The 23,677-nt window shown below is 44.7% G+C and overlaps 1 protein-coding gene across 1 annotated transcript in view; it reads right to left on the reverse strand.

Moving 5' to 3' along the window:
- The window catches only part of RNF213 (ring finger protein 213), a 391,778-nt gene that overhangs the window by 302,299 nt on the left and 65,802 nt on the right, over positions 1-23,677 (reverse strand). Inside the window, exons 7-10 of the mRNA XM_078781285.1 lie at positions 8,675-8,773; positions 7,149-7,277; positions 2,285-2,453; positions 893-1,066 (exon numbers count right to left, since the gene is read on the reverse strand). Of these exons, the coding sequence (XP_078637411.1) occupies positions 893-1,066; positions 2,285-2,453; positions 7,149-7,277; positions 8,675-8,773 (571 nt within the window). The remainder of the gene's footprint in view (positions 1-892; positions 1,067-2,284; positions 2,454-7,148; positions 7,278-8,674; positions 8,774-23,677) is intronic.

Genomic DNA, 23,677 nt, shown 5'->3' on the forward strand with positions numbered 1-23,677 from the left:
TGATCGGGCCTTGACTCCCCGATCGCGGGAGCACACAGAGACATTGGGACTTCGCCTTGGAGGAGTGCAGAGACATTGGGGAGGTGCCGTGAGTTTGGGGGTTAAGGGGCTTGATATTGCCCCCATTGTTGTATGGCTCTTCTTGTGTGATTTCTAATATATTATTGTTTGCTCATAACCTGGTGTGGTTGCATTATTTATTTGACTGTTTCATTTGCTGGTTCCATTGAGGGTTTCATTATTTGCTTGATTTCAACCAAGGATAACACATCTTTCTGCCGGGGACCCTCTCGGGGTTCGGAGGTCTACCGAGACCAGAGGTAAGGGGAGGACCCCGTAGCAATTGGTTAAAACATGGTGTGTCAATAGTAACAGGGAGTACACCCCCACTGTTTGGTTCTGGTCAGCCATTAGCCCACGTTCCACTTAAGGTATCGCTTGGCCATTTCATTAATCACAGTGGAACGTTGAGAGCACGACACTCTATCTGGTGGGTTTAATTCACCATAAAGGTAAAGTGGAGTTAGATGCTGGACCATACCTGAATTAAACGTCTTAAACGGCATCTGTGATTGCTTAGCAACCCGCTGCGCTGTGGAATTATCCGCAGATTGTCGGTTTACAGGATCGTTGGCTAGTAAAGAGGATTAGAGAAACCCCCTCGTGATCCCCACCGCCACAAATCCACAACAATACTATGCATCATACAATGTTAAATTGGTTGTATGCATTGAGATCAGAAATGACTGAGAGACAATCAAAAGCTTACATTTGCACGAAAAGTAAGAAAGTTTTCATTCCTGGCTACAACAAAGCAAAATCATTTTGTAAAAATTGAAGTTTCACATGGTGAATTGCTGATGTGAAGGAGGATAATAAAAATCTAACTCACCTTCAATGGCATGCAGACATTGCAGAAGTTTTTCGCTGTGACTCAGTACAAGATTCAAGGTTCCATAAACCACTGAACCATCCATTAAGCGATTCGTTAGGCCGTCCAGCACAGATAAGGCTGTTATAAGGCGTAGTTTAGCTTCATCTGAAAGGTTCAGTTCCTTGTGTTCTCCTGTTACATGAAACATCATAGGAAACCAGTTTACAACAAAAACACCAAAGATACATTGGTTTCATGGTTGGCCTTATCTTGTTCGGTAGGTTATAAAGACTAGAGACTGAGAATTACTAGATATTTAATTATTCCTCGACAATGATCCAGATCTGATAAGCAATCAAATTATTGCATAAGCAAATATGATTGCAGGGTGTTCTCGCTTAACGTCGTCCCAGTTGACGTTGTTTCATTATAACGACTATAATAATTAGATACCACGGCTTCAACGGACATCTTGATTATTTACCCATAACTCACCATTACGTCGTCGAGATAAATTGATCCATTTAATGTCGTTTCACTGAACGTCATTTTAAAGAATGTAACCATGACGTTAAGTGAGGATCAAGTGTAATTTTTCATCTTCCTCTTCCTCTCCCCTCCCCCCTCCATTCACCACCACCACCACCAATGTAAACAGCTGACAAAAACAATACAACCCATCTCTCCCCTTCCACCACACTCCCATGATGACATATCGGAATTTAGTCTGAGTGATCATATATCAAACTGACAAAGTACCTTTATCGGCAAGTGCCAGTGCATCAATTTGGTCTTTGGAGAACCCTTCAGAGGAGTCAAATATCTGTGAAAATAACATTTCTGTTCGGCATACAATGTCTGGAGCTGCAATAGTAACCTGGCTGGAAAGATCAGTAGTATTAGAATGGAGACTTCAAATATTGTTGGATCACACCGTTAAGGAGGGGTGGTGATGGAGGAGATAGGGGAGGGCCAGAGGAGTACACAGTCTGCTCTTTCAATCCTTTAGCCCTACCCAGTTCCTTAAGATTGAACGTGTTCTTCCAGCAATGCCTTCCTTTGTTAAACTCCCAAATCCAGACTTACTGGTCACCTCTTATTCTGCCAACTTAATGTCCTGACTTTACATGTAGTAATGCTATTGGGTACATTTTTTCCTGGCATTTAGCCCAATGCATCAGAATTGCTAAATGCAACAGTGAAATACTGTACAAGACGTTTCTAAATAAAATAAGACATAATTAGGAGAGGTTATAAACATAAATGCAATATCCCAAGACTACCTCACAGAACATTGCACATGGATGAATGAATGAATGATCGTTTTAAGGCCATTTTTCACCGCGACAGTGGGGGTTAGCACATGTGATGAAATAATTATATTATACAAAAAGCGAAAGCATGACCTACTCCAAATCTTAAAAAATGTTGCAGAAGCTGGCCATTGTAGAAGATGTAATAGGATCTCGTTTGGACCCTGTTCGGCCGATGGCCAAGACTTCTCCAAGATTTGAGAAAGGAGGCCAGCAACACGAGGAGTGTCTTTAACATGACGTAACAATTCGGCACTTTTTCCCGTCTGGAGAATATATCAGAGGTCATAATGTTAGCAAAGTGAAATTATACAAGTGATTTTATGAATATGAAAGCAGTAAACATCATCATCATCGTCGTCGTCGTCGTCGTCGTCGTCGTCGTCGTCGTCGTCGTCGTCGTCGTCGTCGTCGTCATCATCATCATCATCATCATCATCATCATCATCATCATCATCATCAAACAACAACATGCATTTTAAAGGCCATTTTCCCTGCTAGAACGGGGGTTAGCCTTGCGGTCCCCATGACAATCTTCTCCATTTTGCCCTATTTTCTGCATCTCTCCTTCTTAACCCCCTTGCCCGCATTTCTTCTTCCACCATCTTTAGCCAAGTCTTTTTCGGTCTTCCCCGTCCTCTGCTTCCTTCTACATTCATTTCCATCACTCTTCTCAACCAGTCACTTTCATCCTTCCTCAACACATGACCAAACCATCTCAACCTGTTCCTCTTCACAGCATCAATCACAGGCTCTATTCCCATCATCTTTCGCAATTCATCATTTGTCTTCCTCTCTCTCAACGATACTCCACACATCCACCGAACCATTCGCATTTCCACCCTTTCCAACCTTCGTTGCTGCTCTACGTTCATTACCCATGTCTCGCTCCCATAAATCATAACACTTCTCACACATGCAGCATACACCTTTCCCTTCAGCTTCAACGACACTCCCCTCATCATCAGCACGCCACCCAGTTCCCGAAACTTCTTCCATGCACATCTCACTCGAGCAACCGTTGCCGAGTCTGATCCACCTTCTCCATTCAGCATGTCTCCGAGGTAGCAAAATGTTTTCACACCTTCCAGCTTCACGCCGTCTCCAAGATCCAACTCAACATTTCCTCCATCTGCAGCTCCCTTTGTGCACACCTTACATTTGAATGTAGCTGCCACACTGGTTAATGACCCTCTCAGACCACTACATTTTTGATGAACCCACTCAGCGCACATTGTACATTGAATGGAGTTCACTCCGACACCCTTCCTACACACAGCACAGGGCCACTTCCCAGTTCTTTCCACCTCACCACATGCTTTACCACTTGCCATCACCTTCGTCTTTCCGATATTCACCTTCAGACCTTTTGTCTCCATACATTCCTTCCACGTGGTCATCTTTTCCTTCAGTCCATCCATACTTTCCGCAATCAACACCAGATCATCTGCATACAACAACTCCCACGGTAAACCCTCCTTTACGTTCTGAGCCAGCACCTCCATCACAGCTACAAATAGTAATGGACTTAGTACCGACCCCTGATGCACTCCCACCTTCACCTCAAACTCACCACTGTTCCCGTCCTTCGTCCTTACAGCTGTGCGTGCTCTTTTGTACATTGCCATCACTACTCTGATCAACCATTCCTCCACTCCTAACTTCCTCAATGCCCATGTCAATACTTTGCGTGGTACCCTATCGAATGCTTTCTCCAGATCAACAAACCCAAGAAACAACTTCTTCCTCTTCTCCATGTACTTCTCCTGCAACTGCCTCACAATGAAAAGCACGTCTGTCGTTCCTCTTCCTGGCATGAATCCAAACTGCATTTCGTCGATCTTCACTTTCTTCCTTATCCTCCTCTCCAACACCCTTTCCAATACCTTCATTCCATGCTCCAGTAACTTTATCGCTCGGTACGAGCCACACTCCAGAGGGTCACCTTTACCCTTGTATAGAGGGATGAGGGTACTCAGTTCCCAATCCACTGGAATGCGGCCTTCTTTCACCACCAGATTACAGATCTCTGTCATTCTCTTCACACCCCAACTTCCTGCTGCCTTCAACATATCTCCCACAACTCCCGTCGGCCCTCCCGCTTTTCTACCCTTCATTGCTTTTATCGCTTCCTCAACTTCCTTCTCAGTTATCTTCTCTGCCGGTCCTAAAACAGGGTTACTCTCTATGTTGCCATCCCATTCATTCTCTGTATTCAACAGCATTTCCATATATCTTTTCCATCTTCCTTTAATTCCATCTGGGTCGACAACGATTTGTCCCACTTCATCCTTCAAGCAACTCACCCCCATCACATCACACCTCTCTTTCGCTATCTGCTTTGCAATCCTGAATACTGCTTTCTGACCCTCTTCCGAATCCAAGCGTTCTCCGAACATTTTCCTACATGCCTCCTGCGCCTTTGCTACCTCTTTCTTTGCAGCCTTCCTGGCTGCCTTATAACTTTCATGCTCTGCTGTTTCTGCTCCCGTACCCTTCGCCTTCTGCCACTCCTTGAACTTCTTCCTCTTCTCGTCAATCCTCTTTCCAACTTCATCATCCCACCACCATGTTTCCGAGTGCCTCGGTGGTCCTTTTGTCCATCCACATACCTCACCAACGGCTCCCAACAGACAAGCTTTCATTGACATCCAACCACTTTCAAGCTCAACCACATCATCCTCGACCCTACTCAGCCTCTCTTTTAATGCCTCCCTTACTGTCACCTCTTTCAACCTCCACACCTTTATTCTCGGTTGGTACTTCACCCGCCGAGCTCTCCTCGCACCTTTCACCCTTACGTCGCAGACAACCAAGTGGTGCTGTGAAACAGCCTCCTCCCCCGGGATCACCTTTGTGTCCCGGAGGTGCCCCCTATCTCGCCTACGCACCATCAGGTAGTCAACGGTTGTCGTCGACCCACCTGACGTGTATGTAACAAGCTTATTATCCTCTTTCTGGAACTGAGTATTACAAATCAACAAATCAGCTCCATCAGCAAACTCCAAAATCCTTTCACCTTCTCCATTTCTCACACCATATCCGTAACCCCCATGAACTCCGTCAAAACCATCCATACTCCTTCCCACATGTCCATTTAGGTCTCCTACTACCACAACAACTTCCTCATCTTTCACGTCTTCCATCAGCTTCTCTATCGCACACCAGAACGTGTCCTTTTCTTCATCGCTTCGACCAACCTGCGGAGCATATCCCGAGATGACGTTCACCAAGAGCTTTCCAATCATCATTTTCACCATCATCAACCTATCACTCACTCTAGTCACACTCACCACACTGTCTACAAACTCCTCAGAAAACAGGACACCAACACCATTCACGCCCTCCGGGCAGCCTTGCCACACAAACTTGTATTTCTGTCCCTGCCTACCCTTCACCATTCTCACACCACTTCCCTTCCATCTCATCTCTTGCACACGACATATGTCCACTCTTCTTCTGACCAATACTTCCACCACTTCTCCTGATCTCCCTGTCATTGTCCCTACATTCCATGTCCCAAACCTCAGAAACCGATCTCCACTTCGGGCTGTACCCTGCCCATATGTCGTTGTAATTGTCATGGTTCTCTTTTTTTTTTGAGGCAATGTTTTTATGGCCGGATGCCCTTCCTGACGCCAACCCTCTTAGTCATCTCTTACGACACGCAGGGATACGGTGTACCTATTCTTATCCAGGGTACACACCGGGAAACGTTTAAAACATGGAAATTCTGGGGGGGGGGGGTGGTGTCAAGGGAAAGATAAAATGAAAATAAACCCCTTCAGCCGGCACTTAGCTTGGCTTCCCAAAGAGTACTTTCAGGAGCTTGGCGGCTGTTGAAACTGGGGTAGCCACTCATGCGGGAAGTGGTCCAAAATGGCGGTGTAGAACGCCGCGCGTCGAAAACACAACAAGCGTGAGGCGAGCAGATTAGACAGCCTCCTTTCGATTCTGTACCGTCAAGTCCAATGCGGCCTTCAGCTTCCAAGAGCCCAGCAGTTGTCCAAAACCTCGTGTGAGGAAATGTGGTATCTGTCCGTCGTCTTGTCCACCGTCCACACGCGGCTCCAAGCTCCAGCGCGAGGAAGCCCTCCGTCCACCCGCACGCTTCGCCCTTCGCATCATCATCATCTACTATATTCAGTCCACTGCAGGACGAAGGCCTCAGCATGTTGACGCCATGTTGTTCTGTCTCTTGCTTTGTTGGTTCAATTGACTCTTCCTCAATATTTGTCTATTTCATTCCTCCATCTTAGGCATAGTTTTCCCCTGTTCCTATTGCCATCTATAGGTCTCCATGTTTTTACTATTGTTGTCCACCTGTTATCTGACCTTCCACTAACGTGTCCTGCCCATTTCCATTTCATGAGTTTATATATTTTGAAAATATCCTGAGTTCTGGTTTGTTCTGACCCATTCATTTGTCTTGCTATCCTTGTATGTAATACCTAACATATTTCGTTCCATATTGTGTTGTGCTACTGTTAACGTTTCCTCCATTTTTGTTGTTAACACCCAGTAAACATAATGAGACCAATACTTGGCCAGATGAATACTGTACTTTATTCTTTTCAAATGCCAAAATTTACGAGTTTTCTTAAATTAGTGAAAAGTCCTTATAAACTGACAGCATCAATATCTCACACAATCTGTTGTAACACACAACTGTGCTACCTTGGTCTTCCCTTGGCATAAAGCTAATACAGTGATGCAACATATTTACTAGAAGGATAAAAGTAAAATCACAAAACAAAATGGATGAAAAAATAAGTGACACAACCAGATACATGGTCTATTCAGGGGACACATAATAAAAAAACAGCATGAGAAAAACAGAAACTTTCCAATCTGTTAAGTCCTGGTCCGTTCTGTGGTTGAGCTCCTTGATGAGCCTCAACACTGTGCACATTAAAAAAAAGAATGGCAGTCAGGCAAGGGGGTGTAGATAAAGTACATACTTCACATGTTTGCTGCACTGCCTCGATGGCACACTCCGCCAAACAATCTTCAAGCAATTTACAAGGCTTTTTTCCCCCAGCTGTTTCATCTACATCCAGGTAGATCTGGATCCGCACATCCAACTGTTCCTGTTGAAAACAAAAACCCCCAAAAAACTACAATAAAAAGAGTGAAGTTACAACCACTGGTTCACAGTGCGAATGGTGGAAAATCCCGCAAAGCTATGTTCACAGTGTAAATGGTGGGTATCAAATGAAGCCGTTCTCAGTGTGAATTGTGGGATATTCCGGAAAGCTATGTTCACAGTGTAAATGGTGGGCATCACATGAGGCCGTTCTCAGTGTGAATTGTGGGATATTCTGCAAAGCTATGTTCACAGCGAGAATGGTGGAATATCCAGCGAAGCTATGTTCACAGTGTGAATGGTGGGACATCCCATGAAGCAATGTTCATAGAATGAATGATAGAATAACCCTCAAATCTGTTCTCAGTGTGAACGGTGGGATATCCCGCAAAGCTCGCTTTAAGCGAGGCAAAAAATTATTTATGTGGCCGCAAAAACGCGAAGCACAGGGCTGAAAATTTAGAAGCCAGTCATGCTTGCGGCTAGTGGAAGATATGTCTTTCGCGTATGTCCAGTTGCATCGTGCGTGGCTGGTGGAAGATATGTTTTAGAACTGTAGCATGCTCGTGACTTGTGGGAAAAAAATTGTTTTACTCCCGTGAACACACAGGACACAGGCCCGCAAATGTAGAAACAGGTCGCGATTTATCAACCACGAATATGCGGAACCCGCGAATGTCAGGGTCCGACTGTGTGTGTGTGTGTGTGTGTGTGTGTGTGTGTGTGTGTGTGTGTGTGTGTGTGTGTGTGTGTGTGTGTGTGTGTGTGTGTGTGTGTGTGTGTTTGTGTGTGCGCGCGCGCAGTGGATAATTGTCATCTCTGGATCAATGACAGCCATGGCCAAGAGCTTGCTGGGTAAATGCAACATGTGATCTAGCCTAATTAAGCCATGGGAGATATGCTTGCTGGTATAGAGTTGGCAAAGAGCCACTTCATTGTTGCTGGGCAGAACTGTGCTTTTGTGCTGAGCTTGCGAAACATGTTTTCATCTGTGGTTTGACCTTGGGTAACAAAGTGGAGCAAAGGGTCCTTACATCAGCTTTTTTGTTCTTATCTTATGCTCCAGCCTTATCTTTGCCTTCCTTTGTGGAAAACAACTCGAGTATATATTCAATGCTGTCTTGAGTGGGATTCAGAGATCTGCTTGCCTGGTGTCAAACATTTCTCTCCGTACATCCGTATTTAATAAATGGTCCCTTGTCAACAAACAACTATGCAAACATTATATATATTCCGTGAACCTTCGATTAACTTTTTTAATGCATAGATGCCCTTGTTGAAAACAATCTTGAAAACAATGTTATCAACAGCAGAATCACAATAATAATCTTTTGAACATTATGACAGTGTAAATTTTGTTTTTGTGAAAAAAAATCAAGCCACATGTGATTAAGCACATACCATTGTGATCTCCTTTTTCAAAATTTCAGTTAAAAACATCTTCCAGGAAAGATTCCAATTGTCCAAACCAAAGTCAATCATAAGCAGCATGTTCCATTTCTGAAGAATAGAAGACATCAACAGGTGCAATAGCTGCTGGAGTAAACAACAAATTCTGACATACCATAAGATTAAGTGTTTTGAATAGAAAGTGTTTTTTTTTTTTTGTATACTTGGTTGAGACTCGTGTAAGAGCTAATACATAAAACATATAATAAAGGGAGCAGGAGACAAGGGGGGGTGGGGGGAGGAGAGAGATGGAAACACAACAACAATAGAGAACAGGGACATCAGAATATCTGTGGCAAAGAGAGGGCTGTGGTGAGGTATGCGGGATAAACAAGATGGACACTACAGGGGCCATTAGGAAATTAAAGAAGGAATTTCAAGGAGGTGGGTTTGGGGTAGATTAATGGGGTTAGAAAGGATCACGGTTTTGGATGGGGGAAGATAAGAGATGGTGGTGAACAGCTGTTTTGAAGACCTGGAGAGAGGAGTGGGATTGACGAAAGTGTGGGAGTTTGTTCGAGAGATGGGAAAAAAGGGATGAAAGAGTGAAGGTGAGGAGAGAGTCTTGATTTTGGCAGTTTCACCAGAAGAGGGTTGCTGGCAGATCTTGTGCATCCTGCAGGAACATTTGGGGGACAGAGCACAGACAGAGCAGGGGCTGCAAGGCTGGAGAAGAGTCGGTAGAAGATATAAAGACCACCAACCTGTCTGCAGTGAGAGGGTGAAAGGCCCTCAGAATTGGCTTAATTGCGGGAGATACCAATGATACTGTTATGTTTGTAGGGGGGTAGGGATACCTTAATCAAGGTAGAATGCATCGGCAGTGTGCTCCGACTGTCGTGAAGAAGAAGAAACCTCGATGAACCATAAGTAGGGAATTTGTGTAGACCGGATGTCGGGTAAACTTGTATCTTCCTCCCCATCATAGGGGTGGGGCTTGTTAATTAGCAAGGGATTATGGGTAAATTAATCCCCTGTGTGTAGTTGCCTCTGTAATCTATTCCTTTGTTCCTTTTGACACAGCACTCACACTTTTTTTTTTTTTTTTTTTTTTTTGTATACAACATCGAGGCTCGTGAAAGAGCAAACATTAATCACACAAAGACAAACCGACACATAAAACATATAACATCGGGAGCGGTAGGACACGAACACAACATTTGAGAGCAGGGACCGAGAGACATGGAGACATCGAGAGATCTGTGAGGGAGAGGGCTTTAGGGGGGGCATGGGAAGGGGGGTGGTGGGAGAGGTATAAAACATATGGACACTGCCAGGACTTCCAGGAAAGAAGTTGGAATTTCAAACAAGGTGGATCTGGGGTGAATTAGCGGGGGTAGAAAAGATCAAGGTTTTGGATGGGGGAAGATAAGAGATCGTGGTGAACAGCTGTTTTAAAGACCTGGAGGGACGAGTGGGATTGAAGGGAGTGAGGGAGTTTGTTCCAGAGGCGGGAGAAAAGAGGAATGAAAGAGTGAAGGTGAGCAGAGAGCCGAGATTTCGGCAGTTTAACCATCAGAGGGTTGCCTGGCAGATCTTGTGCGACCTGTAGGAATATTTGGGGGACAGAGCACAGAGAGAGCTGGGGGTGCAAGGCCGGAGAGGAGTCGGTAGAAGACAGAAAGACCACCTACCTGCCTGCGGTGAGTGAGTGAAAGGCCCTCAGAGATAGCTTGATCGTGGGAGATTCCAATAATTCTGAAAGCTTTGGTTTCAACAGCGTGAAGCCAAGCTAGGTGTGAGGCAGGAGCACCGGCCCATAGGGGAGAACAGTATTCCATTGAGCTGCGGATGAAAGCCTTGTATGTGGTGAGGAGCTCAGGTGTGCCGAGGAAGGACTTCGCACGACGGAGGATGCCCAGTCGGCGACTGGCTTTGGAGGCCAGCTTGGAAATGTGGTTTTCCCAAGAAAGATCATGGCAGATAGTAAGACCCAAAAGCTTGAGCGACAGAACTTCTTGGAGAGGATTGTTGAGAAAGTAGATGGGAGGGTTGTCCAGTCGTTCTTTTCGGAGAGACATAGTAAGAGTGTGAGATTTGTCAGGATTGAAAGACATGTTCCACTTGTTTGACCAGTGTGTGATTTTGTCGAAGTCTTCAGAGAGTGAGGAGGCTGCAGACTGCCGATCTGAGGGAAGAGGAATGGAGCGGGAGTTTTTTGGGGGGGAGTTTTGAAGGGGAGGAGTGAGGGGGGAGTTTAGGAGGGGAGGGGCAAGGGGGGAGTTTAGGAGTGGAGGGGCAAGGGGGGAGTTTAGGAGTGTAGGGGCAAGGGGGGGATTTGGAGGGGAGGGGCAAGGGGGGAGTTTAGGAGGGGAAGGGCAAGGAGGGAGTTCAGGAGTGGAGGGGCAAGGGGGGAGTTTAGGAGTGGAGGGGCAAGGGGAGAGTTTAGGAGTGAAGGTGCAAGGGGGGGGATTTGGAGGGGAGGGGCAAGAGGGGAGTTTCAAAGGTGGATGATTAATGAAAGACGAACATTGATAACAAATTGGGTTTGTTGTGATTTTCAAGTTAGCAATCCGATTCAGAACGATAGAGGAGGGATGGAATGAATGTGAATTTAGACCATGGAGTGAGGGAGACGTATAAGAGATTGAATTTCTTTTTGTTGACGTGGAATGAGATGGAGAGGAATTTGAAAAAAGCCTTTTAAATAGGAAGAAAAACAGCGTGTTGTTATATACCACTGAATAAAACACTGAAGGGGAAGGTTTATACATATTTAAATAATATTAAAACAGAACCATAAACAATCTTATATGCACAAAGTACCAACGGGGGGAGAGCCGAGAGGGACCACCACGAGTCACGTGGACAGGGCAAACGGTGGATGGCAAGGAGATAATGGGGGCGGGGCGAACAGCACACCTGGACAGAAAGTACAGGATGAGACAAACAGCACACGTGGAGAAAGGAAAATAAATGTTTTTGGTTATTTTATTTTATTTTTTTGGGGGGTGGGGGTATTTTAAATAAACGTATTTAAAACGTTAGACAAAGAGTATTATGTTCGGGGTAGAAGGGAAAAAACTAAGAGCCAAGCAAAACACGATGTAGGGGAGTTAAGTAAACAAACACCGATGGGGGTACAAGGCCGCACACGCGGAGCAGAACACGATTAATTAATTACGAGTTACAGGAAATTCAAACCAAAGGTAACTATAAACAAACAATAACGCATGGACGATAAAATAACGAGTTGAAATTTGACAAACACACGAATGAAAAAATAACAGCTTTGGATGCCCGGAGAGAACCAGGCCTCAAGGTCGGAAGCTTCAACAACTAGGCCGCGTGGCGCGAAATACTCGACTATTTTTTACAGGTATGAAAGATTAACACCGATAATCTTCCGAGGGATACGCAAAAGGTACACACACGTAAGATAAATACAGTTTCGACAAAAATACAAATGTGACAAATACTTAACTTCGAGCGTGCGTGAGGATCGTGGAACAGCTTCGAAAAACCGTGACCGCCCCGACAAGATCTCACGAGATCCCGAGATCCCAGATCCCAACATAGAGCCAGAATCACGCATTTAATGGCACTAAATATAAAAACTAACTGGAAATCAGGCATCGAGCGCTACCGCGGATAACATTGACTTGGTAACCCACACAGGCACGAAAGATCCGTGAGGCCACGCCCCGCAGAGCATGAGATTGGTTAGGTTCGTCATGCAGAGATGGACTACTAAGAGGTGGTCTCTCGGCATCGAAGTCGTTTTGGTCCTTCACGTGGTGGATCCCATCGTAAACGGTCATGTGCTGACATCTTCTCGCCCCTTCATTTTTTGGACACCATCGCGAGCGGCCATGTTGGGATGTCTTGCTGGTGGTCGTGAGGAGGAAGAGCGGGCCAGGAACTGCGGTTTTTCCGTGCGGAGATTGTGAGGACGGGCACGACTGGAAGAGCAAGCTGCGCGCCTGCTCGTAAGCTTCACACGTGAGGCCTGGTTCGTGCCAACGAACGTGCGTTTCTCACCAAGGCCTCATACGATCTTTGACGATTCCTGACGAGATACACCAGCCGCTTTGAGCTAAGTGCCACAAACAACGCTATTTCTTTTCCAGTTATTTTATCCTTTGTCTGTGTTCGGGTCTGCATGGGAGCTCACCAATTAGGCATATAGTTTTATCGTGTTTTCTTTGTTACCGGCATTTTCTTTAATAAACCTGTTTATTTTTGTACATTTTAATTCCGTGTTGTTTGAGTTAATTTATTGCAGGGTCGAGGACATCGGGTGGACTCGTGAAGGTAAGCTCTTCGGTCTCTTCCCCCCACACGTATTCTCCGCTCTATTTTGACTGAATGCCTCGGAGTTAAAGCCTGTTCGGAAATCCGTTTCCTTGGAAGATTTTAATCACCAGGAACACGAAAATACTAAAAGCCTTGAATAGAAAGTGGTTTGGTCAAAGTGTTTTATCAAATTAGAACGAGTTCTCTACAAAATATTATCAACAATGCCACATTTAGATGAATTTCAAATTATGACGAAACAATTTTTCCAAATGAACTTTTTATTCATAACGAAAGAGATGAAACTAAACAATTAAAAGTTGAAGGAGGTTATATGTCAGGAATACTTGCAAAAACCATCTACAAATCAAAATTCACTGGTTGCAAAGGTATTCAACCCCTTAGGTGAGTAGCACCTTTTGCAGCAATGACTGCAACGAGTCTTTTTAGGTAGGTCTCTATCTGTTTTGCACAGTGATATGGTGAAATCTTTTGTTTAAAATGCTCTAGTTCTCCCAAGTTTGATGGGGATCATCGATGGACCGCAATCTTCAAATCGCACCATAAATATTCAATTGGGTTCAGGTCAGAACTTTGACTGGGCCACTCAATAACATTTATTTTCTTTTTATTCAGCCATTCCATTGTGTAGGCCTCGATTAGGCTGGAATGCCACGTGTTAGGCCTGAAACAAGTCTGGCAAGGCCGAAGAGAGGATCTGCAGGGAGTGGCCAGTAAGCAGCGAGCCGCCAATCAGAGCTCGAGGGGAGTAGCTCACAAAGGCGGCGAGAGGAGGGGCTTGAAACATTCGGGTAGGACCGGGGAGGGGCTATATAAACCCTGCCTCGAGCCCCAGCAGCAGACAAGTCAGAGTCGCCCCGCGTCAGAATCGGTGAGAAGCAGAACGAGTGAGAGTCTCCCCGTCCGAGCTGTTGTCCCACCACGAGTGGATTGAGTTACTTGTTATAGTCTCTGTACACGAACTCTCCCCGTGCCCTGTGCCCCGCGCTCTGCGGCTGTATTAAACGTGCTGTGTGAAGACGACCCATTCTGGGCCACAGACGCGCGACCTCCTTGCCTGCGCTCCCAGCACACGTGCCGTGAACAACCGAGGGCCACGCCGGCGAGCTGTCCGGGAGCGACCGGCGTCAAGGCGCGTTTGGCGCACGAACTGTTCTTCTTCATTTTCCCCCGCGTGAGTGAGTGGGCCCTTGTCTGGGTTTAGTTAAAACTGTTACGCATCTGCTCTGTGTCCCTTCCCTTTTATCCGGATCACTGTACATTATAAATAAACCTGTGTTTTCTTCTCTTTGATCGTTCCCGTCCTTTCTATCTATTGGCCGAGCATCGCACGAATAAAATCGCTCGAATCGGGTTCCATAAAAATAACGGCACAAGTCACGTGATACGCAAACTGCTCAGCGTACTCGATTAGCGTGGCTTGTGTGAGGTCCGGTCCCCGTTTTCGTGGCAGCGTGGGTACCAAAGGTACGTCTGGAATCGACTTGATACCCTTTTCCACGCTCGCTACGGGAGTGGCGACTCGGCCTCGTGGACACGAAGACCCGAGAGGAAAAAGGGGTTTAACCCCCCCTTTGTACGTCGACGGGCTTCAGGAGATCCGCAACAATATATATATACTAGCCGAAACCCGTGGAACATCCACGGAAGGGAGGATGTGGTGTATGGATAGAGTGTACCATTATGGATGGCATAAGGGATTTGCTTGTCCGAGTAAGAGTTAGGAAGAAAGATGAGAATGAATAGTGCGTATATGAACAACGATCGTCGACACCGGCACAAATGCATGCTCTGGATTGTCCACTCAGTGGACGGCTTGCTTTCGCCTTCGCCTGTCCAATCGGCGGACGGCTTGCTTCGCCTTCGCCCAGCAGACGCCAATACGATGGCGTCGTAAGATGGCATCGTATCGGCAGTTAATCGGATGCTTTTGGGCCCCAACGTCGGCTAATTCAGATTTTTCGAGTATGGCTGTACGTGATAAACAAAGAGCGAGGTTCGTAGATCGTAAATCCATTAGTGCCGTGGGCATCAGGTCACTGGGTGCGGCGTAAAAGGGATAACAAAGTCGAGTCCTTACGCTATTATTATATACTGGCCGAAACCCGTGGAACATCCATGGAAGGGAGGATGTGGTGTATGGATAGAGTGTACCATTATGGATGGCATAGGGGATTTGCTTGTCTGAGTAAGAGTTAGGAAGAAAGATGAGAATGAAGAGTGCGTATATGAACAATGATCGCCGGCACCGGCACAAATGCATGCTCTGGATTGTCCACTCAGTGGACGGCTTGCTTTCGCCTTCGCCTGTCCAATCAGCGGGCGGCTTGCTTCGCCTTCGCCCAGCAGACGCCAATACGATGGTGTCGTAAGATGGCGTCGTATCGGCAGTTAATCGGATGCTTTTGGGCCCCAACGTCGGCTAATTCAGATTTTTCGAGTATGGCTGTACGTCATAAACAAAGAGTGCGGTTCGTAGATCGTAAATCCATTAGTGCCGTGGGCATCGGGTCACTGGGTGCGGCATAAAAGGGATAACAAAGTTGAGTCCTTACGGTATTATTATATAGATAGATAGATATATATATATATATACTACTGTGTTCAAAAAGTATCCGACCTTTATTTTTTGTGCGTAAAAAAAAAGAAGCTAGGGAGGCGTTGATTGGTGCACGTATGTAGGCGATCCTAATGCGCACGCGTGCATTTTTTCCCACCTGCAGAAGCTCTCATTCAACGGCAGACCGCCGATGAGTGAGGACATGTAAGCGAGCGCCGTCGGATTTTCGTTTTTGACAAAAAAGAATATATATATATATATATATATATATATATATATATATATATATATATATATATATATATATATATATATATATATATATATATCTGTGCAGTGTGTCTTGTGTTGTCACTGAACGACTCCCTCAAACTTTTGTGAAATCGTACTATTCCAACTTGACCCACGGCGGGAGTATGCGCTCTACTGAGTGGCGTTCTAGTTGTATATGCATTTTGTAGCATTATCAATTTGGCGTAGTTTGTGAAGATTCCATATATTAAGTTTGATTTGAAAGCTTCATGAAATAAGGTCATGTGACATCACAATGTGAAAATTTTGTAAAGGGGTGACTACTTTTGCAGGCAACTGTACAAGCAAATTAAATACGACTGTCATCATTACATGTCAAACGCCATGAAAGATTAAGGTTTTAAGTACAGTACCAATAAAGTTCCGAAATCTCTATCTCTTCTGCAATGGCTAATATAATCTTCATAAAGGTTGCAGGCATGATGCCAGGGAAGTTTCACGTTCAAGTATTGTAAATCATTACTCCCGCTAGGGAGTAATGCATTCGATCGTGTCCGTCCGTGTGTGTGTGCGTCCGCTTAGCAGCGGCCACCCACGGCGGGAGTATGAGTGGCGTTCTAGTTGGGTGGCTGCGGTTACCCTCGCCAGACAGCATTGCATTTGTTACCCTTGTCGTGGAACGGCCATTGTGTCACGGATTCAAGAAGAAAAATGTTCCAGGCAGCTTACCAACACTCGAGGTTTACGAAACTCATAACTTTATTTTAAATTTTACTCGAAAACCATAACTCGATTATGATGGTAAACAAGGGTTATGCCTCGGTCCCACGTCGGTGAAGTGATGCGAGTTGACAAAGTGGAAGATGCAGAAAACATGGAAGAGTCGATAATATTTGCGAGTGGGTTGGAGACACCCACACACCAGATTAGAAGTTAGTAGTTCGTTGATTTTTCAAGATATTCCGCTCACAAGGTTCAGACATATATGATGGCGGCCATCTTGGATTTTGACGTGGCGACCCAATTTTCAATAGCGTTCTCCCTTATGCCTACATACACCCACACACCAGATTAGAAGTTAGTAGTTAGTTTATTTTTCATGATATTTCGCTCACAAGTTCCAGACATATATATGGTGGCGACCCAATTTTCAATAGCGTTCTTCCTTATGCCTAGATACACCCACACACCAGATTAGAAGTTAGTAGTTCGTTTATATTTAAAGATATTTCGCTCACAAGTTCCAGACATATATATGGTGGCGACCCAATTTTCAATAGCGTTCTTCCTTATGCCTAGATACACCCACACACCAGATTAGAAGTTAGTAGTTCGTTTATATTTAAAGATATTTCGCTCACAAGGTTCAGACATATATTTGGTGGCGGCCATCTTGGATTTTGACGTTGCGACCCTCCATATGCCTAGTTGCACCCACACACCAAATTAGAATTCGGTCCTTCACTTACGCACGCACGCACTCACGCACGGATGGACGCACGGACGGACGGACACACACACGGACGACGGGGAAACCATAGTCCCCCTTTCGCTCCGCGGTGCGACGGGGGACAAAAACGTGCTTCGTCACATGAGTCCACACATGTTCACCGCAAAAAAAGGCAAGTGAACCCACCGTCCCAAGCGGAAATGAGGCAAAACATTGATGGAACATAAATATGCATTCGGACAATCAGAATTGGTTCCATCACAACCGTCGCCAGAGGGTAGTGCTTTTGGGTCCATTTGTTATCTCCACCACCAAAGGTGGATGGAGGTTATGTTTTCACCCCTGTCTGTCTGTTTGTTTGTGAACAAGATATCTCAAAAAGTTGTGGACGGATTTGGACGAAACTTGGTGGACAGGTTGTGTGCATGACAAGGAAGAATCGATTCAATTTTGGTGAAGATCCGGATCCGTCCAGTATAACTTTTGAAGTGATTCTTCACCATTGGGAGATAGGGCCAAAAGCAGGATGTCTCAAAAAATTGTGGACGGATGATTTTGATTAAATGCGATTCTGCATTGTGATTTTCTGGTCTACTCTAGGACACAAAACTTAAACTGTTCACCTGGCGGAGGTATGCTCTCTACTGAGTGCCGTTCTAGTTTGTTACTTGCCGGAAAAATTTTCCGGCAAGTATGTTGATCTGTTCGTTACTTGCCGGAAAAATTTTTCCGGCAAGTATGTTGATCTGTTCGTTTGTCTGTCTGTTTGTCTGTCTGTCTGTCTGTCTGTCTGTCTGTCTGTCTGTTTGCAGCACTGCGTCTACACCGTTGCACGGCGAATCGCCAAACTTTGCACACATATTGGTCTTGCCCTGGAATAGACTGTGCCCAATTGATGACGTCATCGGTGACGTGGTTCGGCCGCCATCTTGGAAAAACTGAAAAACCTTGCACCTCTATATCTCCGAAAGTACTGAACAGAAAAAATTGAGACATGGCTCATTGTAAAGAACTCTCCATGGGGAATAAAATATGTAAATGATGACGTCATCAGTCACGTGGTTCGGTCGCCATCTTGGAAAAACGGCAAAACGTTGCGCCACTATATCTCCAAAAGTGCTGAACAGAAAAAATTGAGACATGGCTCATTGTAAAGAACTCTCCATGGGGAATAAAATATGTTAATGATGACGTCATATGTCACGTGGTCGGCCGCCATCTTGGAAAAACGGCAAAACTTTGCACCACTATATCTCCAAAAGTGCTGAACAGAAAAAATTGAGACATGGCTCATTGTAAAGAACTCTCCATGGGGAATAAAATATGTTAATGATGACGTCATCAGTCGCGTGGTCGGCCGCCATCTTGGAAAAACCGAAAAACCTAGCACCTCCATATCTCCGAAAGTGCTGAATAGAAAAAATTGAGACATGGCTCATTGTCAAGAACTCTCCATGTGGAATAAAATATGTTAATGATGACGTCATCGGTCACGTGGTGCGGCCGCCATCTTGGAAAAACGGGAAAAAAATTCACCTCCATATCTCCGAAAGTGCTGAATAGAAAAAATTGAGACATGGCTCATTGGAAAGAACTCTCCAGGGGGAATAAAATAAGTTAATGATGACGTCATCGGTCACGTGGTTCGGCCGCCATCTTGGAAAATCCGAAAAACGTTGCACCTCTATCTCCAAAAGTGCTGAACAGAAAAAATTGAGACATGGCTCATTGGAAAGAACTCTCCAGGGGGAATAAAATATGTTAATGATGTCGTCATCGGTCACGTGGTTCGGCCGCCATCTTGGAAAATCCGAAAAACGTTGCACCTCTATCTCCAAAAGTGCTGAACAGAAAAAATTGAGACATGGCTCATTGTAAAGAACTCTCCGTGGGGAATAAAATATGTTAATGATGATGTCATCGGTCAGGTGGTTCAGCCGCCATATTTGTCCTAAATGGCCGATAAAAAAGTAAATTCCGGCAAGTCCTCGGTCTCTGACCGATTTTTCATTTGTTACTTGCCGGAAAAATTTTCCGGCAAGTATGTTGATCTGTTCGTTTGTTACTTGCCGGAAAAATTTTCCGGCAAGTATGTTGATCTGTTCGTTTGTTTGTCTGTCTGTCTGTTTGTCTGTCTGTTTGTCTGTCTGTTTGTCTGTTTGCAGCACTGCGTCTACACCGTTGCACGGAGAATCGCCAAACTTTGCACACATAATGGTCTTGCCCTCTAATATACTGTGCCTCAATGATGACGTCATCAGTGACGTGGTTCGGCCGCCATCTTGGAAAAACCGAAAAACGTTGCGCCACTATATCTCCAAAAGTGCTGAACAGAAAAAATTGAGACTTGGCTCATTGTAAAGAACTCTCCATGGGGAATAAAATATGTTAATGATGACGTCATATGTCACGTGGTCGGCCGCCATCTTGGAAAAACGGCAAAAAATTTCACCACTATATCTCCAAAAGTGCTGAACAGAAAAAATTGAGACATGGCTCATTGTAAAGAACACTCCATGGGGAATAAAATATGTTAATGATGACGTCATCAGTCACGTGGTCGGCCGCCATCTTGGAAAAACCGAAAAACTCTGCACCTCCACATCTCCAAAAGTCCTGAACAGAAAAAATTGAGGTATGGCTCATTGTAAAGAACTCTCCATGGGGAATAAAATTTGTTAATGATGACGTCATCGGTCACGTGGTTTAGCCGCCATCTTGGAAAAACCTAGCACCTCCATATCTCCGAAAGTGCTGAATAGAAAAAATTGAGACATGGCTCATTGTAATGAACTCTCCATGGGGAATAAAATATGTTAATAGTGACGTCATCGGTCACGTGGGTTAGCCGCCATCTTGGAAAAACCTAGCACCTCCATATCTCCGAAAGTGCTGAATAGAAAAAATTGAGACATGACTCATTGTAAAGAACTCTCCATGGGGAATAATATATGTTAATGATGACGTCATCGGTCACATGGTTCGGCCGCCATATTTGTCCTAAATGGCCGATAAAAAAGTACATTCCGGCAAGTCCTCGGTCTCTGACCGATTTTTCATTTGTCTGTCTGTCTGTTTGTCTGTCTGTTTGTCTGTCTGTTTGTCTGTTTGCAGCACTGCGTCTACACCGTTGCACGGAGAATCGCCAAACTTTGCACACATAATGGTCTTGCCCTCTAATATACTGTGCCTCAATGATGACGTCATCAGTGACGTGGTTCGGCCGCCATCTTGGAAAAACCGAAAAACGTTGCGCCACTATATCTCCAAAAGTGCTGAACAGAAAAAATTGAGACTTGGCTCATTGTAAAGAACTCTCCATGGGGAATAAAATATGTTAATGATGACGTCATATGTCACGTGGTCGGCCGCCATCTTGGAAAAACGGCAAAAAATTTCACCACTATATCTCCAAAAGTGCTGAACAGAAAAAATTGAGACATGGCTCATTGTAAAGAACACTCCATGGGGAATAAAATATGTTAATGATGACGTCATCAGTCACGTGGTCGGCCGCCATCTTGGAAAAACCGAAAAACTCTGCACCTCCACATCTCCAAAAGTCCTGAACAGAAAAAATTGAGGTATGGCTCATTGTAAAGAACTCTCCATGGGGAATAAAATTTGTTAATGATGACGTCATCGGTCACGTGGTTTAGCCGCCATCTTGGAAAAACCTAGCACCTCCATATCTCCGAAAGTGCTGAATAGAAAAAATTGAGACATGGCTCATTGTAATGAACTCTCCATGGGGAATAAAATATGTTAATAGTGACGTCATCGGTCACGTGGGTTAGCCGCCATCTTGGAAAAACCTAGCACCTCCATATCTCCGAAAGTGCTGAATAGAAAAAATTGAGACATGACTCATTGTAAAGAACTCTCCATGGGGAATAATATATGTTAATGATGACGTCATCGGTCACATGGTTCGGCCGCCATATTTGTCCTAAATGGCCGATAAAAAAGTACATTCCGGCAAGTCCTCGGTCTCTGACCGATTTTTCATTTGTCTGTTTGTCTGTTTGTCTGTTTGTCTGTTTGCAGCACTACGTCTACACCGTTGCACGTAGAATCGCCAAACTTGGCACACATATTGGTCTTGCCCTCTAATATACTGTGCCCAAATGATGACGTCATCAGTCACGTGGTTCGGCCGCCATCTTGGAAAAACCGAAAAATTTTGCACCTCGATATCTCAATGTGCTGAACAGAAAAAATTGAGCCATGGCTCATTGTAAAGAACTCTCCATTGGGAATAAAACATGTTAATGATGACGTCATAGGTCACGTGGTTCGGCCGCCATCTTGGAAAAACGGCAAAACTTTGCACCACGAAATCTCCAAAAGTGCTGAACAGAAAAAATTGAGACATGGCTCATTGTAAAGAACTCTCCATGGGGAATAAAATATGTTAATGATGACGTCATAGGTCACGTGGTTCGGCCGCCATCTTGGAAAAACGGCAAAACTTTGCACCACTATATCTCCAAAAGTGCTGAACAGAAACAATTGAGACATGGCTCATTGTAAAGAACTCTCCATGGGGGAATAAAATATGTTAATGATGACGTCATATGTCACGTGGTTCGGTCGCCATCTTGGAAAAACCGGAAAACGTTACACCTCCATATCTCCGAAAGTCCTGAATCGAAAAACTTGGGACGTGGCTCAATGTAAAGAACTCTCCATGGGGAATAAAATATGTTAATGATGACGTCATCAGTCACGTGGTTCGGCCGCCATATTTGTCCTAAATGGCCAATAAAAAAGTACATTCCGGCAAGTCCTCGGTCTCTGACCGATTTTTCATTACTTGCCGGAAAAATTTTCCGGCAAGTATGTTGATCTGTTCGTTTGTTTGTCTGTCTGTCTGTTTGTCTGTCTGTTTGTCTGTCTGTTTGTCTGTTTGCAGCACTGCGTCTACACCGTTGCACGGAGAATCGCCAAACTTTGCACACATAATGGTCTTGCCCTCTAATATACTGTGCCTCAATGATGACGTCATCAGTGACGTGGTTCGGCCGCCATCTTGGAAAAACCGAATAAATTTGCACCTCTATATCTCCGAAAGTACTGAACAGAAAAAATTGAGACATGGCTCATTGTAAAGAACTCTCCATGGGGAATAAAATATGTTAATGATGACGTCATATGTCACGTGGTCGGCCGCCATCTTGGAAAAACGGCAAAAATTTGCACCACTATATCTCCAAAAGTGCTGAACAGAAAAAATTGAGACATGGCTCATTGTAAAGAACTCTCCATGGGGAATAAAATATGTAAATGATGACGTCATCAGTCACGTGGTTCGGTCGCCATCTTGGAAAAACGGCAAATCGTTGCGCCACTATATCTCCAAAAGTGCTGAACAGAAAAAATTGAGACATGGCTCATTGGAAAGAACTCTCCATGGGGAATAAAATATGTTAATGATGACGTCATATGTCACGTGGTCGGCCGCCATCTTGGAAAAACGGCAAAACTTTGCACCACTATATCTCCAAAAGTGCTGAACAGAATAATTGAGACATGGCTCATTGTAAAGAACTCTCCATGGGGAATAAAATATGTTAATGATGACGTCATCAGTCACGTGGTCGGCCGCCATCTTGGAAAAACGGCAAAACTTTGCACCACAAAATCTCCAAAAGTGCTGAACAGAAAAAATTGAGACATGGCTCATTGTAAAGAACTCTCCATGGGGAATAAAATATGTTAATGATGACGCCATCGGTCACGTGGTTCGGCCGCCATCTTGGAAAAATGGGAAAACTTTGCACCACTATATCTCCAAAAGTGCAGAATGGAAAAAATTGAGACATGGCTCATTGTAAAGAACTCTCAATGGGGAATAAAATATGTTAATGATGACGTCATATGTCACGTGGTTCGGCCGCCATCTTGGAAAAACCGAAAAATTGTGCACCTCCATATCTCTGAAAGTGCTGAATAGAAAAAATTGAGACATGGCTCATTGTAAAGAACTCTCCATGGGGAATAAAATATGTTAATGATGACATCATAGGTCACGTGGTTCGGCTGCCATCTTGGAAAAACCGAAAAACGTAGCACCTCCATATCTCCAAAAGTGCTGAATAGAAAAAGTTGAGACATGGCTCTTTGTGAAGAACTCTCCATGGGGAATAATATATGTTAATGATGACGTCATCTATCACGTGGTTCGGACGCCATATTTGTCTTAAATGGCCGATAAAAGAGTACATTCCGGCAAGTCCTCGGTCTCTGACCGATTTTTCATTTGTCTGTTTGTCTGTTTGTCTGTCTGTTTGTCTGTCTGTTTGTCTGTTTGCAGCACTGCGTCTACACCGTTGCACGGAGAATCGCCAAACTTTGCACACATAATGGTCTTGCCCTCTAATATACTGTGCCCCAATGATGACGTCATCGGTGACGTGGTTCGGCCGCCATCTTG

This window comes from Myxine glutinosa, chromosome 7 (genome assembly GCF_964187855.1).
Source record: "Myxine glutinosa chromosome 7, kmMyxGlut1.1, whole genome shotgun sequence".
Classification (NCBI taxonomy): domain Eukaryota; kingdom Metazoa; phylum Chordata; class Myxini; order Myxiniformes; family Myxinidae; genus Myxine; species Myxine glutinosa.